Genomic DNA, 25,472 nt, shown 5'->3' with positions numbered 1-25,472 from the left:
CTTGTTACCATCCAACAGATACGATGGGCGTGGTCACTTACATGACCTTTCAGAGTATGACAGCGGGTCATGGAATACATCCTACCAGCTGTCGGAGGAGGAGGCCAGGATTGAGGCGCTGTGCGATGAGGAGAGGTACCTGGCTCTGCACACTGACCTGCTGGAAGAGGAGGCCAGACAAGGTGGGCAGGGTGCTAGTTCGGAAACTTAACACACATGTATGGCACATCTTATCTATCTATCTATCATGTGATCTGCCCTTAGTGGATCATGCCGGATGATATCGAAGTGAATATCTGCTTTCATTTCTTGAGTGAGTTATGGTTGTTCACACTTAATGAAGGCGGCTAGCTAACAGACAATGTAGTATTCCTGTTGGAATGTTTGTGAGCCCAGCAATCATCAGTCACTGATCTTTGTTGCATCATCTTATGACGTGACTGGGTAATGACATTGCTGCAACATATCTCTGTGTGTGTGCCTGAGAGAGAGAGAGAGAGAGAGAGAGAGAGAGAGAGAGAGAGAGAGAGAGAGAGAGAGAGAGAGAGAGAGAGAGAGAGAGAGAGAGAGAGAGAGAGAGAGAGAGAGAGAGAGAGAGAGAGAGAGAGAGAGAGAGAGAGAGATATAACGAATTTAAGGTGTTCATTTCCATACAGGTTTAGTGGCTTAATGGCGGGGGTATTTTGGCGACGGTAATGTTATTAGTTTGCAGTATACTTAATTAACCCGGGGTGAGTCTGATGAAAAGTGCTGTGTCTGCCCGGTTCAGTTCTGAGATTTTCTCGCATTGCACAGCGCTGTGAAGGAATAATTTCCGAGATTACGTTATGTTCTGCATCTGGTTAGAAGTGGTGAATGTAGGCTACAGCTCACAGCAACTTAATACTCTATAGTGTCTGGCTTTTGTTTGATATTTAGTGTTGGCAAATGGCTTTTTGTTGAGTTTCCTCTTAGCGAAAAAATAGACACGGAAAAGCTTAGCACCTTTTTTTTCCGCCAACCTTATTCCACACAACAGTTGCAATGTTCCTTTCAGCTATCCGCTCGTGCTCAAGGAAAGTGAAGAAAAGTAAGTTTGGTATTTCCAGCAATCATGTAGCTAACGCTGGAAGCAGGAAAAGAGTCAAAGGCAACTTTGCACATTTTTGCGGGTCAGAGGTGTATTTTACATTTTAGCTGCCAAAGCTCCGCTGCTTTCTTCGACCCTCTCTGTCTCTGGTCCTGCGCTGTGCTCACTCAGTGTGAGAGGGGGAGTGGCCAGCGGCAAAAGCCAATGTGTGCTTCTTTTACCAATATATATTTAACGATATCTTTTGCATTTCTAATCTAAACAACGTCAAACTTGACACTGCATTTACTGCCCGTAGCAAGACACCTGTCAAGTTTGAAATCAATTGGACTAACGGTTCAAGAGATATGCACATAACACACAGACAGACAGACGTTCCTGCAATTTATAGATAGATGTGATGGTAAACATTTGCATATGTCGCTACCTTTGTACTGGCATCATTATATGACACTTACAAATGGCTTGACGTTCCACTGGTAGATATTAATTCCCATCGGCAGCAGTCCTAACATTTGTATTTTACTGGCAGATAATGGTCCTTGCAGGCAGCTCTCATTTTGGCTTAATAAATTGGTAGCCAAGGTTGCAGTGCAAGCCATAACTAATCACAAATACTACCACCATAGCCTCTTTCAAATTGGAAAGCTCTTAAATCTTTAACACTTTGTGGTGTTATTTCTGCCTTTATTTACTGATGTCTGGCTCTACTTTTAAAGTTAAAATGTTCACTCTCTTCTCAGTGTTTGAATTAGTGTCCTGAAAATATTTAATCTCTGTGTCCTCTTTTTAACACTTTTCTCATAGACTAACACCAGTATGACAAGCCTGTCTGTACAGACATAAAATCGACAACTCTTGTGATTGCTATATACTTTAATCTAGGCTTCTTAACAAAATCTTGATTGTTCCAGAATTCCCAACAGTGTTACATCCCCTTCTAAGGCACTTTCAGCTTTCTATCTCTTTAAAGAAGACTGGCTTTGCCTCTTAGTTTAACAGCTGCCATTTTTATGGAAAACACTTTCAACTCTCGGATACTTGCATCTTAGTCATTTTACATTATAATGAAACACACTTCTGAAAGACAGGCTTAATGACTTTAATTGAATTAATAAGCCACAGTTTTATGTGAAATATGGTGTCTTATGCCCAAACTGATGGGACAGAATGAGTCGGCTAATGATTTGTGTCACACACACACACACACACACACACACACACACACACACACACACACACACACACACACACACACACACACACACACACACACACACACACACACACACACAGTAGAACGTTCATCAACCAGGCTAGTTTGCCCTTGAATTTGGAGGCCTGACCCCATTCACTTAGGCTATTACCCATCTGTCCACTGAAGGGACAGCAGGAAAGCATTAGAAATATTGATATTTTTAGTGGCAATTTTGCCCTTTCTTTAATAAAGATATAGTTGGCCATGAATTTCAATAGAAAAGGGTTAGTGTCTTTGGCCGAATAACCATGTATATTTGTCTAGCAACCACTATGTAATTCTCTTTCTTTTCTATTGATCAGTGTGCATGTACAAGGACTTGTCATAATTTAGAATATAATCTCTTTCACATGTAATATCTATGGCATCAATAACATTATTATTATTATAATATAATAACTAATATCAGTTATTATAAGAGATAATGATGTAAATCCAACCATATAAATGTCTAACGGAATACCTGAGTTTTGGTAACAATAGCAGAATCGCTTAAGTTGCTATGGAAAGTACAAACACGTTTTTTCTACAGAGACCCTGTTTTGTCAAGTATCCAGGGTTCTCAAAGGCATCAGTGTGTAATGTGATCCAACCTCGATCTGACTCAACTACAAGGCGTACTCTGCAAGTTTAAGCTAAAAAACTCTTGTAACCGGTGCGATTTACATACTGGGATGCAGATGAGTGAAATCGTGAATCGAGGTCTGACCAGGACTAGGAACATAGTACTTTGCCTCCTTGATACTTGGGTAGATGTGATTTTCTTCAGGACCTTTTTCCTACATGGCATTTAGAGATGCTTGTTTTTTCTCTGTTTGAAAAGATACCAAAACAAAGGGAAAATGCTACATGTTTACCAACTCTTCCACTGATTCAGGCCAAAGCAAACAAACTATAGGTTTTGAAAATGCCATAAGAATGTCATCAAACATTTGGTGCCAACCTAATTATTATAATGCCTACATTATTGTAAGTTGTCCAGTGCCACATCGGAATAGAAAGTCAAGGTCAGTTTCTGCACTCTGATTTATAATGATCATTAACATTGTGGTAAATGTTTCTCCATTGTGTATTTTACTTGTTTTCCACAGAGGAGGAGTACAAACGTCTGAGTGAGGCTCTGGCTGATGAAGGCACCTACAATGCAGTGGCCTTCAAATACAGTGCTGACTACTATGACCCCTCTCAGCCCACTGAGGAGGAGGAGGCTAACAGGGAAGCTGGTGAGAACACATCACTCACAGACTTGCCAAAGCAGTCAGTCACTTTTAGATACAAATACATACACACTTTATGTAGAAACAATGTGACAAAACCAGGAAAAGCAAAACGCATAACACAGCTTTTAAAGGTAGAGCTAACAAGGCAAAGGTCAGGACATTTCGGAATGGTGCTTTATAAATTAAACAAAGTTGTAGTTATTCCAAGTAATCCCATCACTGTATGCATGGAAATGTACTGCTTGAAAGTCCGGGATCTTTAATATACCCCTTCTGTCCTTGACATGCTTATGGTGGGCTCTGTGCCATGTCTAAATGTTTAGCTGCGTGACTTTTAAATTTTTGTCTGTGTGAAGAACACAGCAGGTCTGTGTAATCTATTCCTTTTTTTTTTTTTTTTTTTTTTTTACTATTCTAATCCATGCGTCCATCTGCAGATACAAACCCTCCAGGGGGCTGATGAAGTAAAATTTTTGCCTGCAGAGCACATATTGTAACGTATTTATTATATTTAATTCTATATTACATAATGACACCATACAAGTTTATTGGAACTACTTGGAACAGCCCCCTTATGAGGCTCTGCAGTTGTAGCATAAACATATTTTTTAAAGTTTTTGAAAGGAGGTTTGCCATTTCGACTGCTAATCACCTGTGAACAGCGTCAAGTCAACTTTGGTTGTCATTCATCTACATCTGACCACACACACACAATCCTGCAACTTTAAATATTTGATGTAGAAATCGCTGGAAGCTCTTTGACGCATCCAGTGGCCTGACAGTTAAGCAGACTACTAGATGCCTCTTTCTAGGGAGGTTGTAGAGCTTCAGTGTATGAATACATCTGCCCAAACTCTAGATGACAGTATAATTTGTCCTTTGGGAATAAGTGAAGGGTAATGTCACACTGGCCCTTAACATTTTGTGCTGGTTTCAGTTGAATCCCCTCTATAGTTTTTGTTTGTTGTCATGTTTTTTGCTTTGCTTCTTTAAAGTCTTTGACATGATCACAAGTACAAAATCGTGAAAAAATTTCCCACCACATGGCAAATTTATAGCCTCAAAGGGAGTGTTTGGGCTGACAGATATGGAGACACACATAATCACAATATTAATTAAATAATTTTGTGATTATGATATCCTGAGTGAAAGCCAAATAAGCCAGAACCGTTAATTGCAGTATACTGTATTATCTGTTGTCTGTCTGAATTGGATGGATGGATGGATGGATGGATGGATTATTTTATAGATAGTATTTATTGTCCACTGGGTAAATTTGTTTTGTTTGTAAAGGGCCTCACAAATATACATACATACATACATACATACATACATACATACATACATACATACATACATACATACATACATACATACATACACATACAGTAAACCTAGACACCTTCACCCCAGTCACCCTATAATGCACAGTTCCCTCCAGTCCGTTCCACTGGCACCCCTTGTGGGTATATAACATACAGTATAAGTAACACACACACGTAACAATCACCGCTGGGGAGCTTCATTTAGGGATGATATGGCAGAAGGTACAAAACTCTTACTGTAGCGGACCCGTCTCCAGGCCAAGGACCTGTATTGGTGTCCTGATGGAAGCAGTGTGAAGAAGAGGTAGAGGAGATGACTGGGGTCATGTGAGATTGTCCGTGCTTTGCGTTTGGTGGCTTTGCTGTTGAGGTCTGATAGGTTGGATGTGGGAAGGCCAATTATTTTTTGATCATCTGATGCCGTTGGATTGTATTGAATGCACACCTGAAATCTATGAAGAGGAGTCTGGCGTAGTTACCGGGTGTTTCCAGGTGTTTCAGGAGAGAGTGAAGGAGGCATGCCACAACATCCTCAGTCCCAGTGTTTCCTCTATGTTGATTTGACCGTGGCGGCCCCCCACGGCAACTATTCTGCCCCCCACGGTATCAGAAATGGGGCTGCATTGTTAGAGTGCATGTCGGAGAATAGCGCGGTCACTCGGCTGAAAAAGGGGAGGGTGTTCGGACCTGCCCCCACTGCTAAAAAAAATCCTAAAGGAAACACTGCAGTCCCCCTTCTGGCTTTGTAGGCAAACCCATGCGGGTCCAGATGTGGTTTGACAGCTGAGAGGAGGGTTTTGAGCATGAGTTTCTCCAGACATTTCATAATTATTAATGTGAGTGCAGCTGGTCGGTAGTTTGGTTCTGATGGTCGGGGTTTCTTGGGTATTGGTATGATGGCTGTTTTCCATAAGGTGGGCGCTGAGGCAGTTCTACATGATTCTGAGAAAAGTGGCTCAGAATCATGGCGTGCACCTCCTGAGCTGCTGGTGCACATCCTCCACTGTGAAGGGAGCAGGGTGTACTGGCTCCAGGGTGTGTAGGGTCTCCAGCAGCGCCTTGCATCTATCTGAGCAGTCGACTGTGTCAAACCTTGAATAGAAGATGTTCAGGTCCTCTGCAAATGAAGTGGGTTTGGTTATTGCTGTTAACCCGAATTTTGATTCCTGTCCTGTGAGTGTTCTTATTTTTTGAAAGGCTTGTTTGGTGTTCATGGAGCTGAATTCCTGATCCAGTTTCTATTAGTTGAATTGAATTAAATTTACCCACCTTCACAGAAATACCTGAATTCTACATATTTTTACCTATTTCAGACTACTGGTTGTCCTATTCAGCTCTGTTGCCTTCTTTCTGTATGGCGCTGCTGAGTCAATGTGTGGCCATACTGTAGCTTTGAATAGAGAAACAGTTGTGACTTGGTCACAGGGTTAACAGGAATGATGCTGGACTGCCTTTAGAAAATGAGAGTACACCCATGTTGATGGGTTAGTTGTAATTTGCGATACAAATTTAGTTTTACATAATATGCCACTTTAGAATTAGCAGCCAAAGACAAGCTCGTCAGCCATGATAATGATCCGGTTATATAATTGAAGTGATGATTAAGAGTATGTCTTCTTTGAAAATTGGGGCACTGTTTGGAAGGCCATTATATTATCACTAAATTGGAGTTGAGACATAAGATGGATTGAACACATGGACGCTGCATGGCTTTCAGGCCATACCAAAAACTGATTTCAAAAATACCTATGGCACACCTTTCACGACAAGTGAAATCAGTAGAAACGGATGGTAGGCTGGCCTTACAGACAAAACAAAAAATGTTAATCTAGTTTCCACGTGACCTGTGCAGATGAAGGTGAAGGATAGAGAATAAAGATTGTAGTATATTATTGTGATGCATTTGTACAATGGGTAGAATGGTGGAGGGCATGTGGTCCACCCACTTTTAAAACATTTTAAGACACTCGAAAAGGAATCTCTTCTTATATACCCAGCAGGGAATATTTACTTTTTTGTTACAAATGACTGACAAGAGTTAATCTTATTCTTTTTGTTCTAAAATCTCTCCACATGCATAGAAGAGGCAGAGCCTGAGGAGAGTGAAGAACCGTTTGTTGCTCCCCCAGGACTCGCTATCCCTCCTGATGTGGAACTGGTGAGCATTACAGATCCAGCTGGCTTACTAATGTTGATGCCTTTGTATGCATACGTACAGCGAGTTGACACAAGAACAGAAACAGTTGGAACCATTCTCTTATTGGCAATTTGTGACCACTCCCAAATGAACTATTAGGATCGTTTTTAGATTAGCCTAACCCATGCACACAGTGAATGTCGGTTCTGTTTGACTTGATCCCGACTTGCTCTGATGTTGTGCAAACGTGGAGCCAGACGCTGCAATTGCTCTCCACTGACTGCAAAATATCATGGCATGATGGGAAATGCCTGGCTGCCTTTGACTGTGCTTGTACTATGAATGTTTTTTTCTGTTTTTCATTATTAAAATTTTTTTTTTTAAATTTTTAACTCATAGCTAATAAGAGATGGATCTCAGTTGCAGTCAATGATTTGTCTACAATATAAACATTACTGCAATTTTTTGTGCAATTGCATTTTAAGTTCTTAAATATAACACCTGTGCAGATGTGAAGCCCTGACAGTCTAAATATCTGGCAGATCAATAATGAGAATTGTCTTGCATTTCTGCTTTTCCTCTTTCCTTGTATTTTGACTGTAAATATTTTTAATTGCTTAAGTCCAGACTGCCTATTTACAAAAAGCGACAAACTAATATGATGGCATGCCGTACATCAGAATTCTATCAAAATGTATATGTTAAATAATTGAGTAATATGGAGGTAAAGCCATGAACGCTGTTTTGATGATCACAGATAGCCTATATTTGTATATACAGTATGGTTTTAATAGGCTACCCTTTCATACAAAAGAACATAATTCAAGTGTAAATTCTTAAGATTTCAGTCCTGGTTGATTTGGCGACACCGTATTTACTGGTGGTAACCGGTGCTGACAGCAAATGTGGTTTAATGCTACAGGTCCCAGAATACTGGGGGAAGCAAAACAAACCTTTTTGTTTTAATACAGATTCAGGCAATAATTTGCCTTTTTCCATCATTCTGTGAGCAACCGTGATCTGATTTTATGCTGCTCTCGGCATGAGTCTGCAGATAGCCAAGTAAGTTGTTTACCTCGCTTAGAAGTTGGAGGTGTGCAGTTCTTCTTCTAACAGCTCACTGTGGCTGCTATTTCTTTTTTCCAATAGCCTACTCCCTGCAATATTTCAAACTGATCCACTGTCAAAAAAATGTCAGATTTTGATGAATGAATGAAGCTCTCTGACAAACATATTGCATTTCCTGTGACTAAATCCACTCGTGTTTTGCCAGTTAAATGCTTTTAATGTGTAGTTGCAGCAGTAGGAAAAGTTTGGTTTGCATTAGCAGTAACTTAATACAGCATTCTTTTCACAGAATGCACAGACACACAGTTTGTAATACTGTTAATACTAGTCTTAACTAATTTGACGATGGGGGGTGACTTTACAGACATTTATTCAAATAAAAATCTTAGAGATTGCCACTTTAAGACAACTTGGAGACTGAGTACAAGCTGAATAGATTGGTCATTGGACATTTTGTTGGATCTTAAAAGGATGTAAATATTTGTGACTTCTCTCTAAAACACTGAAATGGTTAACTGAATGAGTTCCACCTGAAATTGTTTGAGGCGGTAAGCCACCCAGATCCTGACATATCCCATCATTAGATGACAGTCTAATCAATAGCAATTCAAGCATTTGCTGTGTGAAAGGGCACCTCTTTCTCTTTCCCCCTAAAATGAAAGGTTTGAAAGTGTATTAATTGTTGTTGATGTGACCACACCTCTGCTTCAAATTGGCACATGTTCGTTGTATGTAGAATTGTACTTCTATAAATATAGGCAATGCTTCACATTGACATAATATCCAACAACAGACTACGGGCCCTATCTTGCACTCAGCGCAATTGCCTTTGTACACCGACACATGTATCATTCCTATTTTGCACCCGACGCACAGCGGACTTTTCCCTCCACAGACCCACGTCGGTAAATTAGAGAATGTATTTGCGCTCCCGGGGGTGGTTCAGCGAAAAGAGGAGGCGTGTTCCGGCGCAAAAGTTCCCTGGTGCTATTTTGCAGTTTCAGAAAACGATTCCGCCACATACCAGGAAAAACCTGGTCTAAAGTCAGTGGCGCTAGTCTAAAGTCAGTAGCGCGTTATTCAGATGCTATTTTAGGGGCGCATGCTTGGCCATAATGTAGCGTGAAAAAGAAAAATATTACTGAAAATGCACTTTAGGTGTTTGGATAGATCAGGAGGCACTTTACAGTACAGTCCTGAAAAAGTTGTAGCCATCTTTGTGGCTTGTTGTGTTTTACACAACATTTCCATGAATCATGGATGTGTTGATGACATAAATGAGGAAATATTAGAGGACTTAAGGAGATGTGATGTTGAACTACGGTGGGATTGGACACTCGATGCGCTCCTGGTGGAGCGGGTGGCCGGAGATGGAGTGGGGGGAGGAGGAAAGGGCACAACAGGTGCAGGTGGTGCGTTTGGAGGCCCACGCTCCATGGCTGCAGCAATCCTCTCCAGACTTGAGGAGATGCGCCCAAGAGGCCGCAGCAACATCGCCACCCGGCCAAGATGGGCATTTATTACTTTGCCGCATCCCAGACAGCTCCCGCTGGCGTGCGCCAGGCAAATTCGCCGTTATAATAGCAATCCGCTATGGAACAAGCGCGCCTGCTCTTAAAGGGAATGTGAGATGACGCTCTGATTGGTTATTTTCACGTTACGTCCAAACCAAACTTAGCTACTTCAGACCAACCCATTTTAGATTTGCGTCGGGCGCAAGAGTCATTTATCCCGCTGGTATAATAGCAACAGCGCACGAGATCCGCCCACAAAGCTTTGATACTTGCATTTCAGATCGTTAAAATAGGGCCCTAAATGTTTTAAAATGCCTTGCTGTTGCTTTGTTCCGTCTGGTGTTTCTGTGTCAGACAACCTTCCCTCAGGATCAGACTAGTCCGAAATCAGATCCCTCTGATCCTTCAGCTCATGCATAAGAGCTGCTACTCTTATGCATGACAAGAAAGACGAGCTTGGCATGGACTGTCTGCATAATCAGTATATAGCATGCTGGGTATAGAACAGCCAAAATACCCTTGTTAATATATACAGAGCACAGCATACCGTAGCTGCTGTACATGATATGCATATAATATTAATGTCTACTCCCTATATTGTGAAGGAATATCCTTCTCTCTGAATACATTTCAGTGTTGTGTTGTGTCATTATTATCTAAGGCTATTCTTATTATATTTTTCATTTTGATATTTGATAGTTATAGCATACAGTATAATATGTGACAAAAGGGGAATGATATGCAAGAAAGTTCTCAGATCAGATTGGAAAGGATGCCACAATTAATTGGCATGCACCTTAGTTGAAGGGGCAAGATGTCTCTTCTTTCTGTGCGTACATGAAATAACAAATGGCTGTAAACTGTACGTTATACTTTCAGGTTGCTGGCATGCTTTATGAACATTAAACATTAGGCCCAAAAAATCCCGAGCCCGTGCACATTATGTCCGAGCCCGGCCCGGCCCGACACATTAACTGTAATTATGAACCCAAGCCCGATTTTAAACCAGACAATTTTTTAATACGTGGGCCGTTATAACTGACGTTCTCAACTACAATTCCGAGTTGTTTGAACTACAGAAATCTATTTAGAATTATCTTAATAAATAATGCAACAAGGACGAAGCCTGTGAACTGTGTTGTTTGTTTATTCAGAATGGAATGGATTGCAAATGGATCCGAAAAAAACCTTGACCCTATCTCCCTCAGCCGAATAGTGTGGGTAACCAATCAGGGCAGCAACATGATGAAAGCCCTGGAACCATACAGGAGACTTTCTTGTCTTGATCACCTAATTAATACTGTCCTTCGCCACGGTCTGCATGCTGACGCACTGGCCGACAACAGTGCTGCAGACGGGGGAGACACGATGTAGCACAGTTTACCTCACACTCAAGTCAGTGCAAGACATGTAGCATACCCAGAGCTACAGGAGAAGCTGGAGAGGCATAGCTTTCTCCCCACCGAATTAGGCTAATAAAGTAATGATTAAAAAAACACAAACGCTTGATCAAGGGCCCGGCCCACCCTGATCATAGCGGCGTAAAATATCGGCCCGGGCAGAGAATCTAAACTCTATTACACGTTAGTTATGTTTTGCTTTGGGTCTTTGTTGTGGCAACACTGTTCAGTTAGCTCAGTTATAGGTGTGTCAGAGGATGCTTACCTTGTGTATATCATGTCAACATAAAACAAGTATTCCACACCCTCTTTTTACCTAATGGCTAAGTCTGTAAATTGGAGTGCAAAAGGCCCTTGTATGTCAGTTAGTCCTTGGTAGCTTAGAACACAATAATGGTCTCTTAGTGTTGGACACTGGCATCTTTTTGGCCGGTGTCCTGAAAGGTAGTATTTATTATGACTTTCATCTTGATAAGATGTGTGTGTTCTTTTGGAGATTGCTGCACTTTTCTGCACTCTCTAGGTAATGACACTGATTAATCATTAAAAGCACACAAGGGGGACAATAATGAATGAATAAAGGAACATTTCTTGTTTCACTGGTTTTCACCCCATGTGCATTTTAAGAAGTAATGTCATCACAATGAACATGAGTGCCTGGCATGAAAATGCCTTGGAGTCTAAAGGGCTTGTGTCCTTGGTATGAAGACGCCATTTATTAAACTGTGCTTTGCATCCTAATGTTATGTGCAGCTGTCAGGTTCACTCATTCTCCTCCATCTAAAGGGTTGGTAAATTTCCGGTAAAAGCTTGGAATTCTTGGAATTATCCACCAATTTCAATATAAAAATCGTACCTTTTCAATAGTGAACTTTGGGGTGAAATTCACATTAAAAAAAGCAAAACTTGGTTTTATGGAATGTTTTTGTTTAAAGTATGGCTGTAGCTTGATTGAGCATGTTCATTGGAGAGTTTCTATTCATCCTTTATTGTAACATTTAATTTATAAATTAGTTGTTCACTTTAAATCCTAAGTTTTCCCACAGCCCACATTGTTGGCTAAAAGTACCTTTCCCCATTAGTTAACTCTAAACATGGCACATTTCACACTGTATGTATTTGACAAATTAAAGGATTATGTCTGCTTATGATGTGCTAAAAGGTTTGCTTCTATCCGCATATGACATTCAGATACAAATACAGTCTGAGCAAATAACTCCTACATTTCCATTTTATTCCTGTTTTTTCCCATACATTTCTATAAATTCCCGTTGAAAATGTCCGCCTTGAATATTTCTGGAATTCTGCAACCCTACGTGTGGTACAGTTCCTTATTTTTCACTATTTTGACTTCAGAAGTGCTTCTACAATATATAACATATTTCCTGTTTTTGGTAATTAAAAACTTTTTTCAGAATCCAAGAAATTGGTCATGAAATCAGTGTCTGCATTAAACATGTTCTGTTTAAAACTGTTTTTCTTTTTTTTTTTTGTAGCCGGCAACCATCAAGACCCATAACATCATCGAGAGGACAGCCAACTTTGTATCTCAGCAGGGGGCTCAGTTTGAGATAGTCCTGAAAGCTAAGCAGTCCGGTAACTCCCAGTTTGACTTTCTCCGGTTTGACCATTACCTGAACCCTTACTACAAACACATCCTGCGGGCCATGAAGGAAGGTCGATACAACCTTGTTTCCGCCACGAAGCAAGAGCAGCCGCAAGGTGAGTTCAAGAAAGCAGCCACTGAATCCATAAGTGTCATTTCCTCACACATACATTACATTTGCAGTGTAAAGGAGTGTCATGTGCCGTAATTAATGCAGAAATATCACATCTGTAATACCTGAACAATCGAACAGAAGAGTGCAGTAAGTAACATTAACACTCTAGTGCATTAAATGTAATGTTAAACGTGTTTAATCACTTTTTTTTTTTTTCCTTCTTGCTGTAGAATCCCATTCTGATGATTCAGATGAGGATGGAGATGGCAGTTACCTCCATCCCAGCCTGTTTGCCCCGAAAAAGTGCTCTCGCCTGGAGGAGCTGGTGAAGGTATGTAACTAGAATGTAGGTCACCCAGTGTGGAGCTTTACCTGTTGGTTACATTTGCTACTTTATATTGCTATGCTGTCCTGTGAAAACCATGTATCTCCAAAACACAGATTTTAATAAGTCAAGAAAAAACAGCCTGGTTTTTGCCTTCAAGCATTTTTCAGGGGTTTTAAACCTCTTCTGTAGCTTAAGGTGGTGATAGTGGTGATGGTTTTTATTGAACAGTTACCATTAGCTGCCCATCTAAAGGAGTCAAATGGAAAATGTATTATAGGGTTGTGAATGTATGCTGCAATTTTAACTGCTAGGCGACTGCTGCGTGCCTTGTGAATTACATTCTCTAATAACTATATTCTGTTGGTCTCTCTTGATGCTGTTACAGTTCTTTGTTGGTACTTTCATGTGTCTTGTCAGGACAGCCATTAGTCTTTGACAGAGCAGCAAGAATGGAAGCATGTCATTTTAAAAGAAACATTGTGAGCTCCTTTTAATAGCAAGCTGTCTGATAGTTGCCTCCCATCAAGAGAGCTTTTCTTTTTAAATCAGACACTTCAATTTTCTACTAAGGATTCATAGTTCATATTTTATGGGGTAAACTGTTACATTCTGTATGTAATGCTTAAATATTGCACTGCAATTCATGGTCATTGGTTCTTATGACGTCATAGAGCGTTGACTATTTGGTGTATCTATTATATTATTAAATTTGTAAAATATGTCTCCTTTATTATGCATGTGGTGTGATCTTAATGGTTTAAGTATTTCTTTACAAAAAAAAGAACATAGTATCTGGACTGTTTTTACCAAACTGGCCTTTTTCCTCTGCAGCCTCTCAAAGTGATGGACCCAGACCATCCTCTGGCAGCACTTGTACGAAAAGCCAGACAGGAAAGGAATGGCACAGCAACAGAGGCTCCAAAACCAGAGGAAGTGACAATCCCAGCTGCATCCAGCACACCAGCGCAGTACACTGCTGACCGTGAGTATGCATTCTTTAAAGGAAAAAATATTTATGAAGACTCTCATAGTGTTCATCACATGTTGGTTATACATTTATCTTTACCTTAGTAGGGTTGCTCTAGTTTTTCTACCACTGAGCCCAGTACCCTACTCTGTAGCTATTACAACTGCATTCTTTCTGAGAGTACTGTTAGCCACAGAAAACTGGCATTTGACTTCCTAAAGGTTGTTCAATACAGCTCCTCACCCCCTAATGCTGACCACAGTCTATAACTGATGCAAAGGCATTTTCAACGCCTTTCAGCAAAGTAATATTGAGTTTAAAGGTCTTCCGGGGCAGACCACGCATCCTGAAAACCAGAGTACCTTACCTGAACCAGCTCTCAGGTCCACACTTTCTCGTCCACCTTGGTTCTGGGTCAGGTCATACTTATATCAATGTGTGTCCTTGGAATGTGCAAAATGTCGATTACATCTTGCCACTGCCTGAGAAGGTTTAATAACATGAGCAACTCATTGAAAAGGGAATAGTCAGACTCAGAGTTTTAAATAATGGAAAGCATACGCCTCAAAGTCCCATACCAGAACATGTAAAGCAAAGCTTATACACAGCCCCAAAACAAGAATACATGCTTTCAATAAGAACCATTAGATCTTTAAAAAGTTAGTTGAAGTGTGTGACACAAAAGTGACAAAGTCACTCTTTTGTGTAACTCATCATCATTGTTCTCTGTGACTGTCACCACTAGGAGTCAACAAAGTCTGAAATGTTCAACTCCCACACCTTTTAAATGTCTATTTAAAATGATGATGCAGGCCTTTTGGATGCTCACCATATTCATCCGTCCTCAGATAGTCAGAGTTCAAATGTTCCTGAACCTAACAGCGTACCTTACCCTGGATTGCCACTGGATGCGTAACCGCTGCGTAACGGCTCCGGAACGGCGGCGGAGTCATTAGGATTCCATTAAAGTCAACGTGTGTATTTCCACTGACTGTAGAACGGCTGCGTTCCGACTCCGGCACAGCTCCGGCGATCCGCAGCCCTCCGGAGCAGATACGCAGAGCTTCTATTTTTGCCGGACGCCGGAAAGCTCCTCAGCAATTCAGCACAAGGCAGATAGTGTGGGACAGGAAGTCGAGCACAGAAGCAAAATAAAACATCCGGTTAATTTTCAAAATAAAATACACCGTGCTCACGGTGGATCATATTTCCTTGAAAATACAGCACAGAGTTGTTTCCCCTCTACTCTGGATGGAAACAAACTGTTGTCCTCATGACTACAGCTGTCAGTCATTCTGACAGCTGTAGTCGTTAGTGTGCATTACATCCACAACTACTTGTGCATTGCAATATCGAATCTCTTAGGCACAGAACTTGATAGAGAAAAAAAAAATCATATGAATTTGACCTACATAATTGAGGATAATGTAATGCCTTGATCATTTCCATACATGAAATATAAAACCTTCAGATGAAACGTCACCTGAGATGACATTTTTCAACTAAATTAAAATTATGTTTTTAGAATGAATGACAATATATATAAATAAAATAAAACAATAGCAATTCCATGCAATTCAAAAGAGTGCCTGGCTCGTATATATGCACTCCAGCACACTTCTGCTTAAGGACTTTCTTCATCCTCTCCTGAAATGGTTGCTTAAATAAACATATTCAAATGTATTCGTCCCTGAGACAATTGTGGAGTTTGTCCTTTGACATAATCTTTGCTGCAGAAGTAGAGTTGATGATGTTAGTAAATTGGTTGTGGATGACCTAGCCGCGTAATGCTCTAGATATGCATTGTTAGTTAAAACAGGGGCTGTTAATGTGCCCATCCATGTAGATACGCTTGGTCCAATAAGAAAGCCTTCTCTTGTCCTTTGAACATTTTTGTTTTGCCACTTATGTTAATATAGGGTGTGGATAATAAGTTGCTCCATTACCTCTTTTGTACATAATTGCATCCCTTAACATAGTGAATTGATTTACTCCCTCTGACCCTAATGTATATGAGCATGCTAAAGACCTAACAATAGGAGCAGTTTTTAAAAACACCAGATTAGAAAGTCAATCTATGAAATATATCTAGCAATCTGATCATCTATCCATCTAACCAACCATCCAACTAAATTTCCTTTTTGACCTTCCACTTCCACATCTTAAGGCTTTATTTCAACTAGGGCTGGGCAATATATCGATTTTATATCGATGTTGTGATATGTGACTAGATATCGTCTTAGATTTTGGACATCGTAATATTGTAAATGGCTTAAGTGTTGTCTTTTCCTGGTTTTACGAGCTGCATTACAGTAAAGTGATGTCATTTTCTGAACCTACCAGACTGTTCTAGCTGTTCTATTATTTGCCTTTACCCACTTAATTATTATATCCACATTACTGATGATTATTTATCACAAACCTCATTGTGTAAATATTTTGGGAAAGCAATAATTGTCAACCCTATAGGTATGTGGTAAAAAATATCATATTTGATTTTCTCCATATCGCCCAGCCCTAATCTCAACTGTAGTCTTGCATTGCCAAACCTACCTCCACAGCTCTGTGTCAGCGCTGGAGTATGGTCTGGCTACACCACCTATCTATTCCAGGATAAGGGGAAAAAACGCTCTGGCTTGTTTGTATTTCTTTAAAAAAATCATAATCGTCCTGGGTGGCGCCAAGCCCCAATAGCGGAGGTAGCTAGAGGGGAGGGACATGTGGCGCGCAAGAGACGTGATGGTTGTCAGGCTTTATCCCAGCAATGTACATCCGTTGAGCCAGACTATTTTAACCGTAACACATGTCAAGTTTGTAAATGAAAGGTTTTCCATTTTCCTGAGTAGAGAAAATTGGATGTGGTGTCATTAAAGTCAACCAGCTCAGTGACTAATGTGTTAGCATCACACGGTCTCCACTTTGACACTAACCATTTATTTTGTGTCTGTCCCTTTATTGACCCACCCCTCATCTTCCCCTCTCTCTTTTCAATTAAGAGTCTTTGTAATACAAACCCACTGATAAGGGGGAGATAGGTTTCACACATAGGTCACATCTTGTTTTATATCATCTTCCCTACGCTAATTTAAATTGATTACTGCGACAGACATATTAAACGTAGAATAAAAACAGCTTGACAGTGAACAGGACAGCACAGTACATAAAACGGCCACAACCCAAAGCATGCTTCAGCAACAGAGGTCCCATGACAGCCTCATAATTAACAATTCTACACTAATTCTACTACTTAACTCTTGAGGTCTGACCACGACCACCACACTGATGGGCTGCTGTCCAGTGGCCTATTTGAATGCAGCTGCTTACACTTTTCCTCCACTCTTATAGCCGGGACACACTGGAGGTGACTAGAGTCTCTCAAAATCTGACGAAAATCTTTTAAACTGACCTTTGTTGAGCTGAAATGAAGACAGATTCAGCAACTGCACGGCCTATTTCTCGCTTAAAATGTTCTCAAACATGTTTCAGTGAACTATTTTAGTATAATATGAGATTGTATTCTGAACGGCCGCCATGACAGTCTGGCTTTGAATTTCCAGAGAAAACAAACCCATGTGACGCGTTTGTCCAATCAGCTGCCGGTTTTCATTTCCTGCGCAACAATACAGATTAGCGCCGCCTGCTGTTATAGAGATGTATTATGTCTCGTCTCATCTCGTCTCGTCTTTTTGGTGTGTTCTGTGGCACTTTTTGGACCAACACGGGGAGACTGATCATTTCGACTGGTTTTTCTGTCAACAGTCGGCCGTCGGCTATATGTGTAAGCAGCTTTACGAAAAGATTCAGATTTCTTGTCTCTTAGTTGCATGTACATTTGTAGATTGCATGCCAGTGTATAGAAACGTTTATATTTACAAAGAGAAAACCCATGAGTTTGGGGTCAACTTAATGCCTCAAAAGGCAACCTTGTTGTGGTCATAAAAGGCTATATCTTTTTCCAGCTTTTCTGGCCATGAAAATGTAACTGCAACACAGTGACTGAGCACAAATGTGTTTTTTGTGTTATTTATTGGCTCACTAAACAAGCCTGGTTTTGACAGTTTCTATTGCCAGTGTCAGGGGACGTTTCCCTGACCTGTTGACGTTCTTCACCAAGGTTAAAACAGAAAGATTGCCATGACAAGACTGAAATTAATTAGTAAATCATTTCTTAGATGTTGTGAACGGACCATAATTTCACATAAAGCTGAAACAATTGTTTCTTTGTACTTCTCACTTTTCAACTCATCTATACAGGGAATCAACCCAAGAGTAACGTCCTACACTATAAAACATTACAGCACCACACAAACTATTGCCTTTGAGCTTACGATTGAGTTGGATCAACAACTGTGACAACAGGGAACATTATGATCCTCTTAAAGTGCTCATATTATGCTCATTTTCAGGTTCATAATTGTATTTAGAGGTTCTATCAGAATTTTCAGGTTTAATTTTCAAAAAACACCATCTTTTTGTTGTACTGCACATTGCTGCAGCTCCTCTTTTCACCCTGTGTGTTGAGCTCTCTGTTTTAGCTACAGAGTGAGGCATCACACCTCTGTTCCATCTTTGTTGGGAGTCGCACATGCACAGTACCTAGGTAAGGACTACTAGCCAGTCAGAAGCAGAGTATGAGGGAGTGCCACGCTAGCAGCTAGGCTAGCATTAACGTGTGTTACAAAGTGACGCACGTTCGTCACGGAAGTAAAGGCTGGACTACAATAGAGCTGTTTGGAGCAGTTTGTGAACAGTGTTTTCTGTTGGAGATGGTAAGTCTCTTTTTTTGGACTTTGGGCTTTTTCACTTTGTAAACCTATTACATGCACAAAAAAGATATATAACACAATAAAGGAAAGGGAAAAAGCCCAAACGCATATTATGAGCACTTTAAAGCTAGTATTTATTGCATGGCTGTGAAAAAAGGTGACATTATATTATGCAGTTTGTGTCCACATGAAGTTATGGTAACTGTTTGACTCTCGTCAGGTACAATCGATAGCCTGGTTGACAGCAGACCCTTCTCAGTTGTAACTGAGAGTGGGTCTGGGAAAGGTTCATTGACAGTTCATTTCCAAAGGGGCGTCACCAACGGACGCCGCTCAAATGCCTCTGGGCGCATTGGATAGTCCTTCAACCAATCAGACCAACGATCCGGGTGACGCTGCACTTCGGTGGCCGCTGGGTGGCCGTCATGTTGAATGTAAACAAAAAGCTGCGCGCCGTCGCGTAAAGCCCGCCTCAATGGTTGCGATTGGTGTAAAGCCCGCCTCGGCGGTTGTGATTGGTGCCTCGATTTTGGGGACATTGGAAATGGGTTTGAATGGCTCTTCGTCAGACTGACTTGCAGAGCAAATCTCAAATTTGCCGGAAGTTCGTCAGGGTTTACCCAGGCTATACAATCGAAGCATGTCTGGAATGAAAATCATGTAATAATTTCCTTCTCATTTCTTTTCAGCAAATGCAGCAGCAGTGTATTATGGGTACTACATGCTTCCTGACGGAACGTTCTGCTTGGCCCCGCCTCCCCCAGGGATAGATGCCAGCGCCTACTATAACAGTATGCCCTCAGCTGTCATGGCTCCTCCGACGTCTTCTGAGGCTATGCCTAATCTAGGAACTACACCCACCCCTCCTGTAACTATCGCCATGGCACCGCCAGCTACAGCTCCCCCTCAGGTCACCAGCTCTGCTGCTCCGGTTGTTGTACCAGAAACCAGGTAGGAACTAATGTTGTACATCCCTGTGTAATACCAACTTCACCAGTTTTAGTGACATTTAAAGTGTCATTTCATTTTTAGTGTGTGTTTTGTTAGTGGCATAGGGTATGAGGAAATAGTAACTTAAATGAAACGCTGCATTTGGATAGAGCAGTTAGACCCAGGTAAGAACAGATCGCACCTGTTTTAAGCTGAAACGTTTCTCTTAACATCTTTAATTTCCCCCCAAAAACAGTTCGAAACACGAAGCTCAAGTTTCCACACCAGTAGCACAAGCCATCATTCCCCCACCGCCTGACACCCAGCCAGTCATAGACAAGCTAGCCGAGTACGTCGCAAGGAACGGTGTTAAGTTTGAGGCCAGTGTCCGTGCCAAGAATGATCCACGGTAAGTGTTCTTTCCAGAAATAAATCTGTTGTTCCGGTCTCATCTTGGTTTTAGGAACTCCTATCAGTAACTTTTCCTTCAGATATTGCAGAAGCTCTTCGTCATCCTCTGGATCTAATACAGTATGTGTTCTTCCCTCTGTCTACTGTAGGTTTGACTTTCTGCAGTCTTGGAATCAGTACAACAGCTATTACGAGTTTAAGAAGAATTACTTCATGCAGAGGGAAGGAAAAGGCTTTCCAGAGGTATTTCAAGATGTGTGTGTGTGTGTGTGTGTGTGTGTGTGTGTGTGTGTGTGTGTGTGTGTGTGTGTGTGTGTGTGTGTGTGTGTGTGTGTGTGTGTGCGTGTGCGTGCGTGCGCCTGGGCAATATATCGATATTATATTGATATCGATATATGGGACTAGATATCGTCTTTTTGGTCTTTTTAGATTTTGGATGTCGTAGTATCGTAATATGGCATAGGTGTTGCCTTTCCCTGGTTTTACAGGCTGCATTATAGTAAAGCAGTGTTTCCTCTATGTTGATAGCATAGTGGCGGTGAGCCACGGTAAAATTTCCAGCGCCAAGGTATCAAGAATAGCGCAGACGCACAACAGGGTTTCCGCTATGTACACCACGCACCACCGTTCCTTCGGTTGTTTATGAAAATGATAAAGTCGTAGAGCCGTCTGCTCTACTAAATTCAAGCGAACTGTCATTCGCTCTCTCTCCCCCTAGGGTGAGCAGAGCAACTGGAACAGTGACATGTCATCACTCGCGAAGTCATGGCAACCAAATAAACAACCGGGCGAGTACTAGCTACTTCACTCAATAGCTAAGTGATAAACAGCGACGAAAGCCGCAACATGAAATCCGCATTCACGCGGGTCCTGTGAAATTTGACAGCTCCAGTTTATTGGAAAATAGTGTTGGGCACACTGACTTTGATGAATTTACTGTTTATCAGACCCCAGATGAGACAAGAAGCTAATGTTAGCTAACGCGGCTGTGACGGCCCCTCTGCCTCTGCCTCCCGTTGCAGGAGAACGCTGTATTCCTCCGACATGCTGTATTAACGTTACTGTTTTAAAACCGTTTTCCAGGTTAGTGTGGGTGCATACCGCTCAAAACCAACATGAAAAACGTAGGTAGTAATGTTCACTCAGTTTAGTTTTGTTATTAAACTGTGTGTAAAATGAAAGGTGACGTTAAATCACCCTACGGTACCGTCTATTTGCTGGATGTTCTAGTCATTATTTCTTTATTATATTTTCTTAATTCTGTTGCTGCGTAGATGCTCGGTATGAGCAGATAAAAACCCACAGATGACCTTTACACCTTCGGGACACACTGTTCTCCCATTTGTCTCCTGTCATCAACCTCACTGTTCTCCACACCTGTATGTAATTATGTTTAACAGCATTTGCAGCCAACGTTTAGACATGGGAAAAGGTTGTCTAAGCATTCACTGCACTTACAGTCAACCTTGAAATTAGCTTTTTGTTGCTGATAAGCCCTGACCTGCCATGCTAATATTAGAGGCATCCTGATCTAAAATATCCAGTCTCGTTTTTCACCATCATGACTTTTAAGGCTCAAAGTTCTGCCAGTGAGGTAATTCCAATTAGTGTCCCTTGTTTCGGGAAATTTCTTGTAACAAAGCAGATTGCTGCATCACTATCAACACTTATTTTTTTTTAAACAAACTGATTGGTTGACTGCCCATTTGCAGACTTTATAATTGTTTCACTTATCCAGCCTTTTCAGTGCTACACAGTTCTATACCTGCGGTACTGTCTATCACTGTCTGTACATACATAGTACAAAAATATGAAACACTATTGCAAAGACACATATCACCAACCAAACTATGAAAGAGGAATAATTATTCTGCACTTACTTTTTTCACGGACGCACATGAAGATAAAAGTAACTTTGGTAGATGCCCACTTTATTTGACTAACTCAGACTGCTAAAGCCTCATATTCCTTCAGGTATAAATGCAAAAACCTGTTTGGTTGCTTTAAAATGAACTCTATTAAAGGGGCCACTGATTTAACTCATGAATAGATGCAAGGACAAGAGATACATCGTATATCCTCTTTGGACTGGTGATAAATGTTACATATTGCACTATTGCAAAGCAATTATGAGCTCAACTCTTTCAAAGCACAATCTGTTTTCCTGCCAAGGTCCCTTTTAGAATCTGATCTCATGACACCATTGAAGATGAATGGACTATGCGAATTGTAGCATATTCATCAGGTATCTGAGTTGTTTCAACATTTTAGAAATGCAGTTCGTTTTGCTTGAGTTATTAACCAATACAATTTCAAGGGGATTTTTTTTAAATGCATGAAGTGGTTTGTAGTTGGTTATACAATTGTATACAAATGCAGATAATATTGGAAAACTTCTCCAACTTGGTTTATGTAGTCTGACTCACCGAATGGAGACTGTTGGTATACGCCTGCCATTGGCTGCCTATTTCAGATGGAATTCTCCCCTTCCGCTATCTCCGCTATCTATTTAGCAAGGGCACCGTTGCTGCATCCTGGGTTAAGGGCCGCTAATGACAATTTGTGATTGGTTAAAAGAAATACAAGCAAGCCAGAGCGTCCCCAATACCAGAATGATAATGGGTGCAGCCAGACCATTCTCCTGCGCTGACACAGTGCTGTGGAGATAAGTCTGGCTGGTTTATGTAAACAGCCAAATGGAAGTTTGGCCCTTATCTTTTCAAAAAGATACTTTCAACAGTTCACTTACTGAGGGCAAGCCTTTTCTAACAAGAATCTTCCAGAATGTGTGTTTCTACAGGAACAGCCATCATCAGACAAGGGAATTATATGTGATTTGAGCATTCAAATAGCTAGGTGGTTAGATAGATTGATATGTGTGTCTTACATTTACGCATATCGTATACTCGCAAATAATCAAGGTTTGTCGAGTCTGCTTTGTGTCCGAGTGAGAGAGGAAAAAGTCAGAAGTGAGCAAGAAAGTTTTGTAGGGAGCAATTTGTTTTCTGACGAATCAAATCCATTAGCTTGTCAGGGTGCAGAGGAGTGTGGCCCATTATGACACAGCTCAGGCTGCCCCAACAAGCAGCTGCTCGGCTTTTCTATCAAAAAACCTGCCACGTGTTTGTGATTTGTGCTGTTGGTAATGGGATGCAGATATCGCTGCTCTCAGTCAGTGCTATTATTTATAGTTCCATAGTTAATGAAAAAGCGGCAAAGGGCTAAAATCCGTCAAAGCAGACAGCAGCATGATGTGGGGCTACTGTTGCTTTGTATAAACATCAAGACAATCTTTAAAATCTATAGCATGCAGAGTGGATAAATAAAACGCATCTAAAAGGAGCATTTTGTAAATAGTTCATATCATCAAAAGACGTGTCCGCTTCCTGTTTGGAGAGCTCTGCTCAAAAAGTATATAGAAAGTCTCTGATTCATGTTATGCTGGGTTTAATGCAATACTCCTCAATAATTCTCAGCTGAGATTATCAAACACATTCTTTTAACAATTTAATAACAATGCTTTCAATCTGCTCCACTTCTTGGAACCCCTCCTCATTTCTTTTGTTGGCATTCAGCTGCAACCATGTGGCTTTGACAGTGGAATGGAATGGAAATTGATTTATTTGAAACAGGGACAATGCACAAATAAACATGGCCAGGTTATAGCAACAATTGCTAATTTCCACTTGTAGTCCCTGGGCAGGTATGACAAATTTAAAAAAATGTTTACAATTTTAAATAGAAATATCACAAAACTATATAAATGACATGATGTGCATAGTAATTAAGAACAAACAGTTTAGTAAAAACAGGGGCGCCATCAGCCCACTCACTCTCTTTCTCCCCCCTCCCAGCACACACACTAAAAGAGTTCAGCAGCAGCTTAGGCACATTAGAGTACATGCAACTCCAGATATTCATTAATACAAGGATACACACACACAGACCCACACATTCACACTCACACACACACACACACACACACACACACACACACAACACACACATAAATACAATATCTTATAGATGTGAGCAAACTTGTTTACTCAACAACCAACTCTTTGTTAGGCATGAGAAGGTGTGTTTGTGGCTAATGAATGGAAGCCTAAAAAGGACTGTAATAACTTAAGTCAAATTCATAAAAATATTATAACGGGGAGACAAGTTTACACGTTCACTTAAGGCGTTCAAATTAAGTCTTAGGAAGACAATTCAATTTGGACGCAGGACAGAAGTTTTCATCCCCTCTGCTGATTAACCCACGAATGAGTCAAATTAATTGAACATATAAAGTACAATGTTCTTCTTTTGGCTGGACATATTACTATAGTAACAGTTTTTTTTGCACTAAATAAATTTCTTTTTTGAAGACAAAAAAAGTAACTGACAATGTTTATTGTTTAACTTATTTTTTGAATTGAGACACTTTAATTGGGTTGGTAGTGAATTAGTTTTTTAACAAATCTGTGCAAGGAAGCAAAGCAAAAATCTCAAGCACAACAGTATATTCCAGTTGTAGATGGGTCAAACACAGGCTATATGAAAGTATCCATCCATCAATCAAAATGTGGAGCTGCTCTTGGGTCGATTATTTCTCATTTACATTTTTCATTTGCAGCCAGCATTTTTCATTTGAAATTCCTTTAAAGCTTGTGATCTTTAACCAGCACAGATTTTGCCGCCCTGCTATGAAACCCTGGTGTGTGTTTTCATTCAGAGTGGAGGATTATTACCTTCTGAACTGTCTGCAGCAAAGCATGTGAACCAAATGATTCAAGGATTCTAGAGCTGTGTATTTCAGCACAATCAAATTCCTGCAAACTCCAACTGGTGAGGTCTTTCCAGAATGGTTTAGAGTGAATTTTCCCCTGATTTGGGTTTTTTTACCATTCTCCGGGGCCTCGATAAAGTGCTTTTACTGTTGAAAGTGCTGTTCAATTACATCTGGGAAGTAGGAAGCTGCCTTTGAAGCATTCTTCAAACATGGTAAAATGTACCTCATGAGTTTAGTTTTTTTTTTTTTTGGTTTTCCTCTTGTGGCATTGGCTTCATCCCCACTTTTACCTTTTATTCGTTTGTATTTTGTATAGCAGCTATTACTACAGAGGGTTTCTGATTATGTGGCCTGTGCACACACACCAGCTATAAGGGCTTTCAAGGTTCTTTATTGATCATCTGCTAAACAATGAGAAGTAATTGTTGGCAATGAAAGTCTTAGGCCTCAGACACCTCTAACAATGCTCATTAAATAACTGAAAAGAAAAACACACAAGTAAAGTCATAATGCTAAATGGCAGATATAAGAGGGGAAAGTAAGAAGAACTAAAAGCAAAAGAAATAATACTGAAATCAATTGAT

General features: G+C 40.6%; 1 protein-coding gene across 3 annotated transcripts in view; it reads left to right on the top strand.

Annotated features, from left to right (window-relative positions):
- The window catches only part of LOC120545505 (splicing factor SWAP), a 59,044-nt gene that overhangs the window by 2,012 nt on the left and 31,560 nt on the right, over positions 1-25,472 (top strand). For all 3 annotated transcript variants that reach the window (XM_039779889.1, XM_039779888.1, XM_039779890.1), the window contains exons 2-10: positions 19-182; positions 3,419-3,550; positions 6,954-7,030; positions 12,488-12,713; positions 12,943-13,043; positions 13,872-14,022; positions 19,463-19,724; positions 19,960-20,112; positions 20,264-20,357. In XM_039779889.1, coding sequence (XP_039635823.1) covers positions 19-182; positions 3,419-3,550; positions 6,954-7,030; positions 12,488-12,713; positions 12,943-13,043; positions 13,872-14,022; positions 19,463-19,724; positions 19,960-20,112; positions 20,264-20,357 — 1,360 coding nt within the window. The remainder of the gene's footprint in view (positions 1-18; positions 183-3,418; positions 3,551-6,953; positions 7,031-12,487; positions 12,714-12,942; positions 13,044-13,871; positions 14,023-19,462; positions 19,725-19,959; positions 20,113-20,263; positions 20,358-25,472) is intronic.

This window comes from Perca fluviatilis, chromosome 17 (assembly GCF_010015445.1).
Source record: "Perca fluviatilis chromosome 17, GENO_Pfluv_1.0, whole genome shotgun sequence".
NCBI classification, from domain to species: Eukaryota; Metazoa; Chordata; class Actinopteri; order Perciformes; family Percidae; genus Perca; species Perca fluviatilis.
This window is presented reverse-complemented; position numbering and strand designations above follow the sequence as displayed.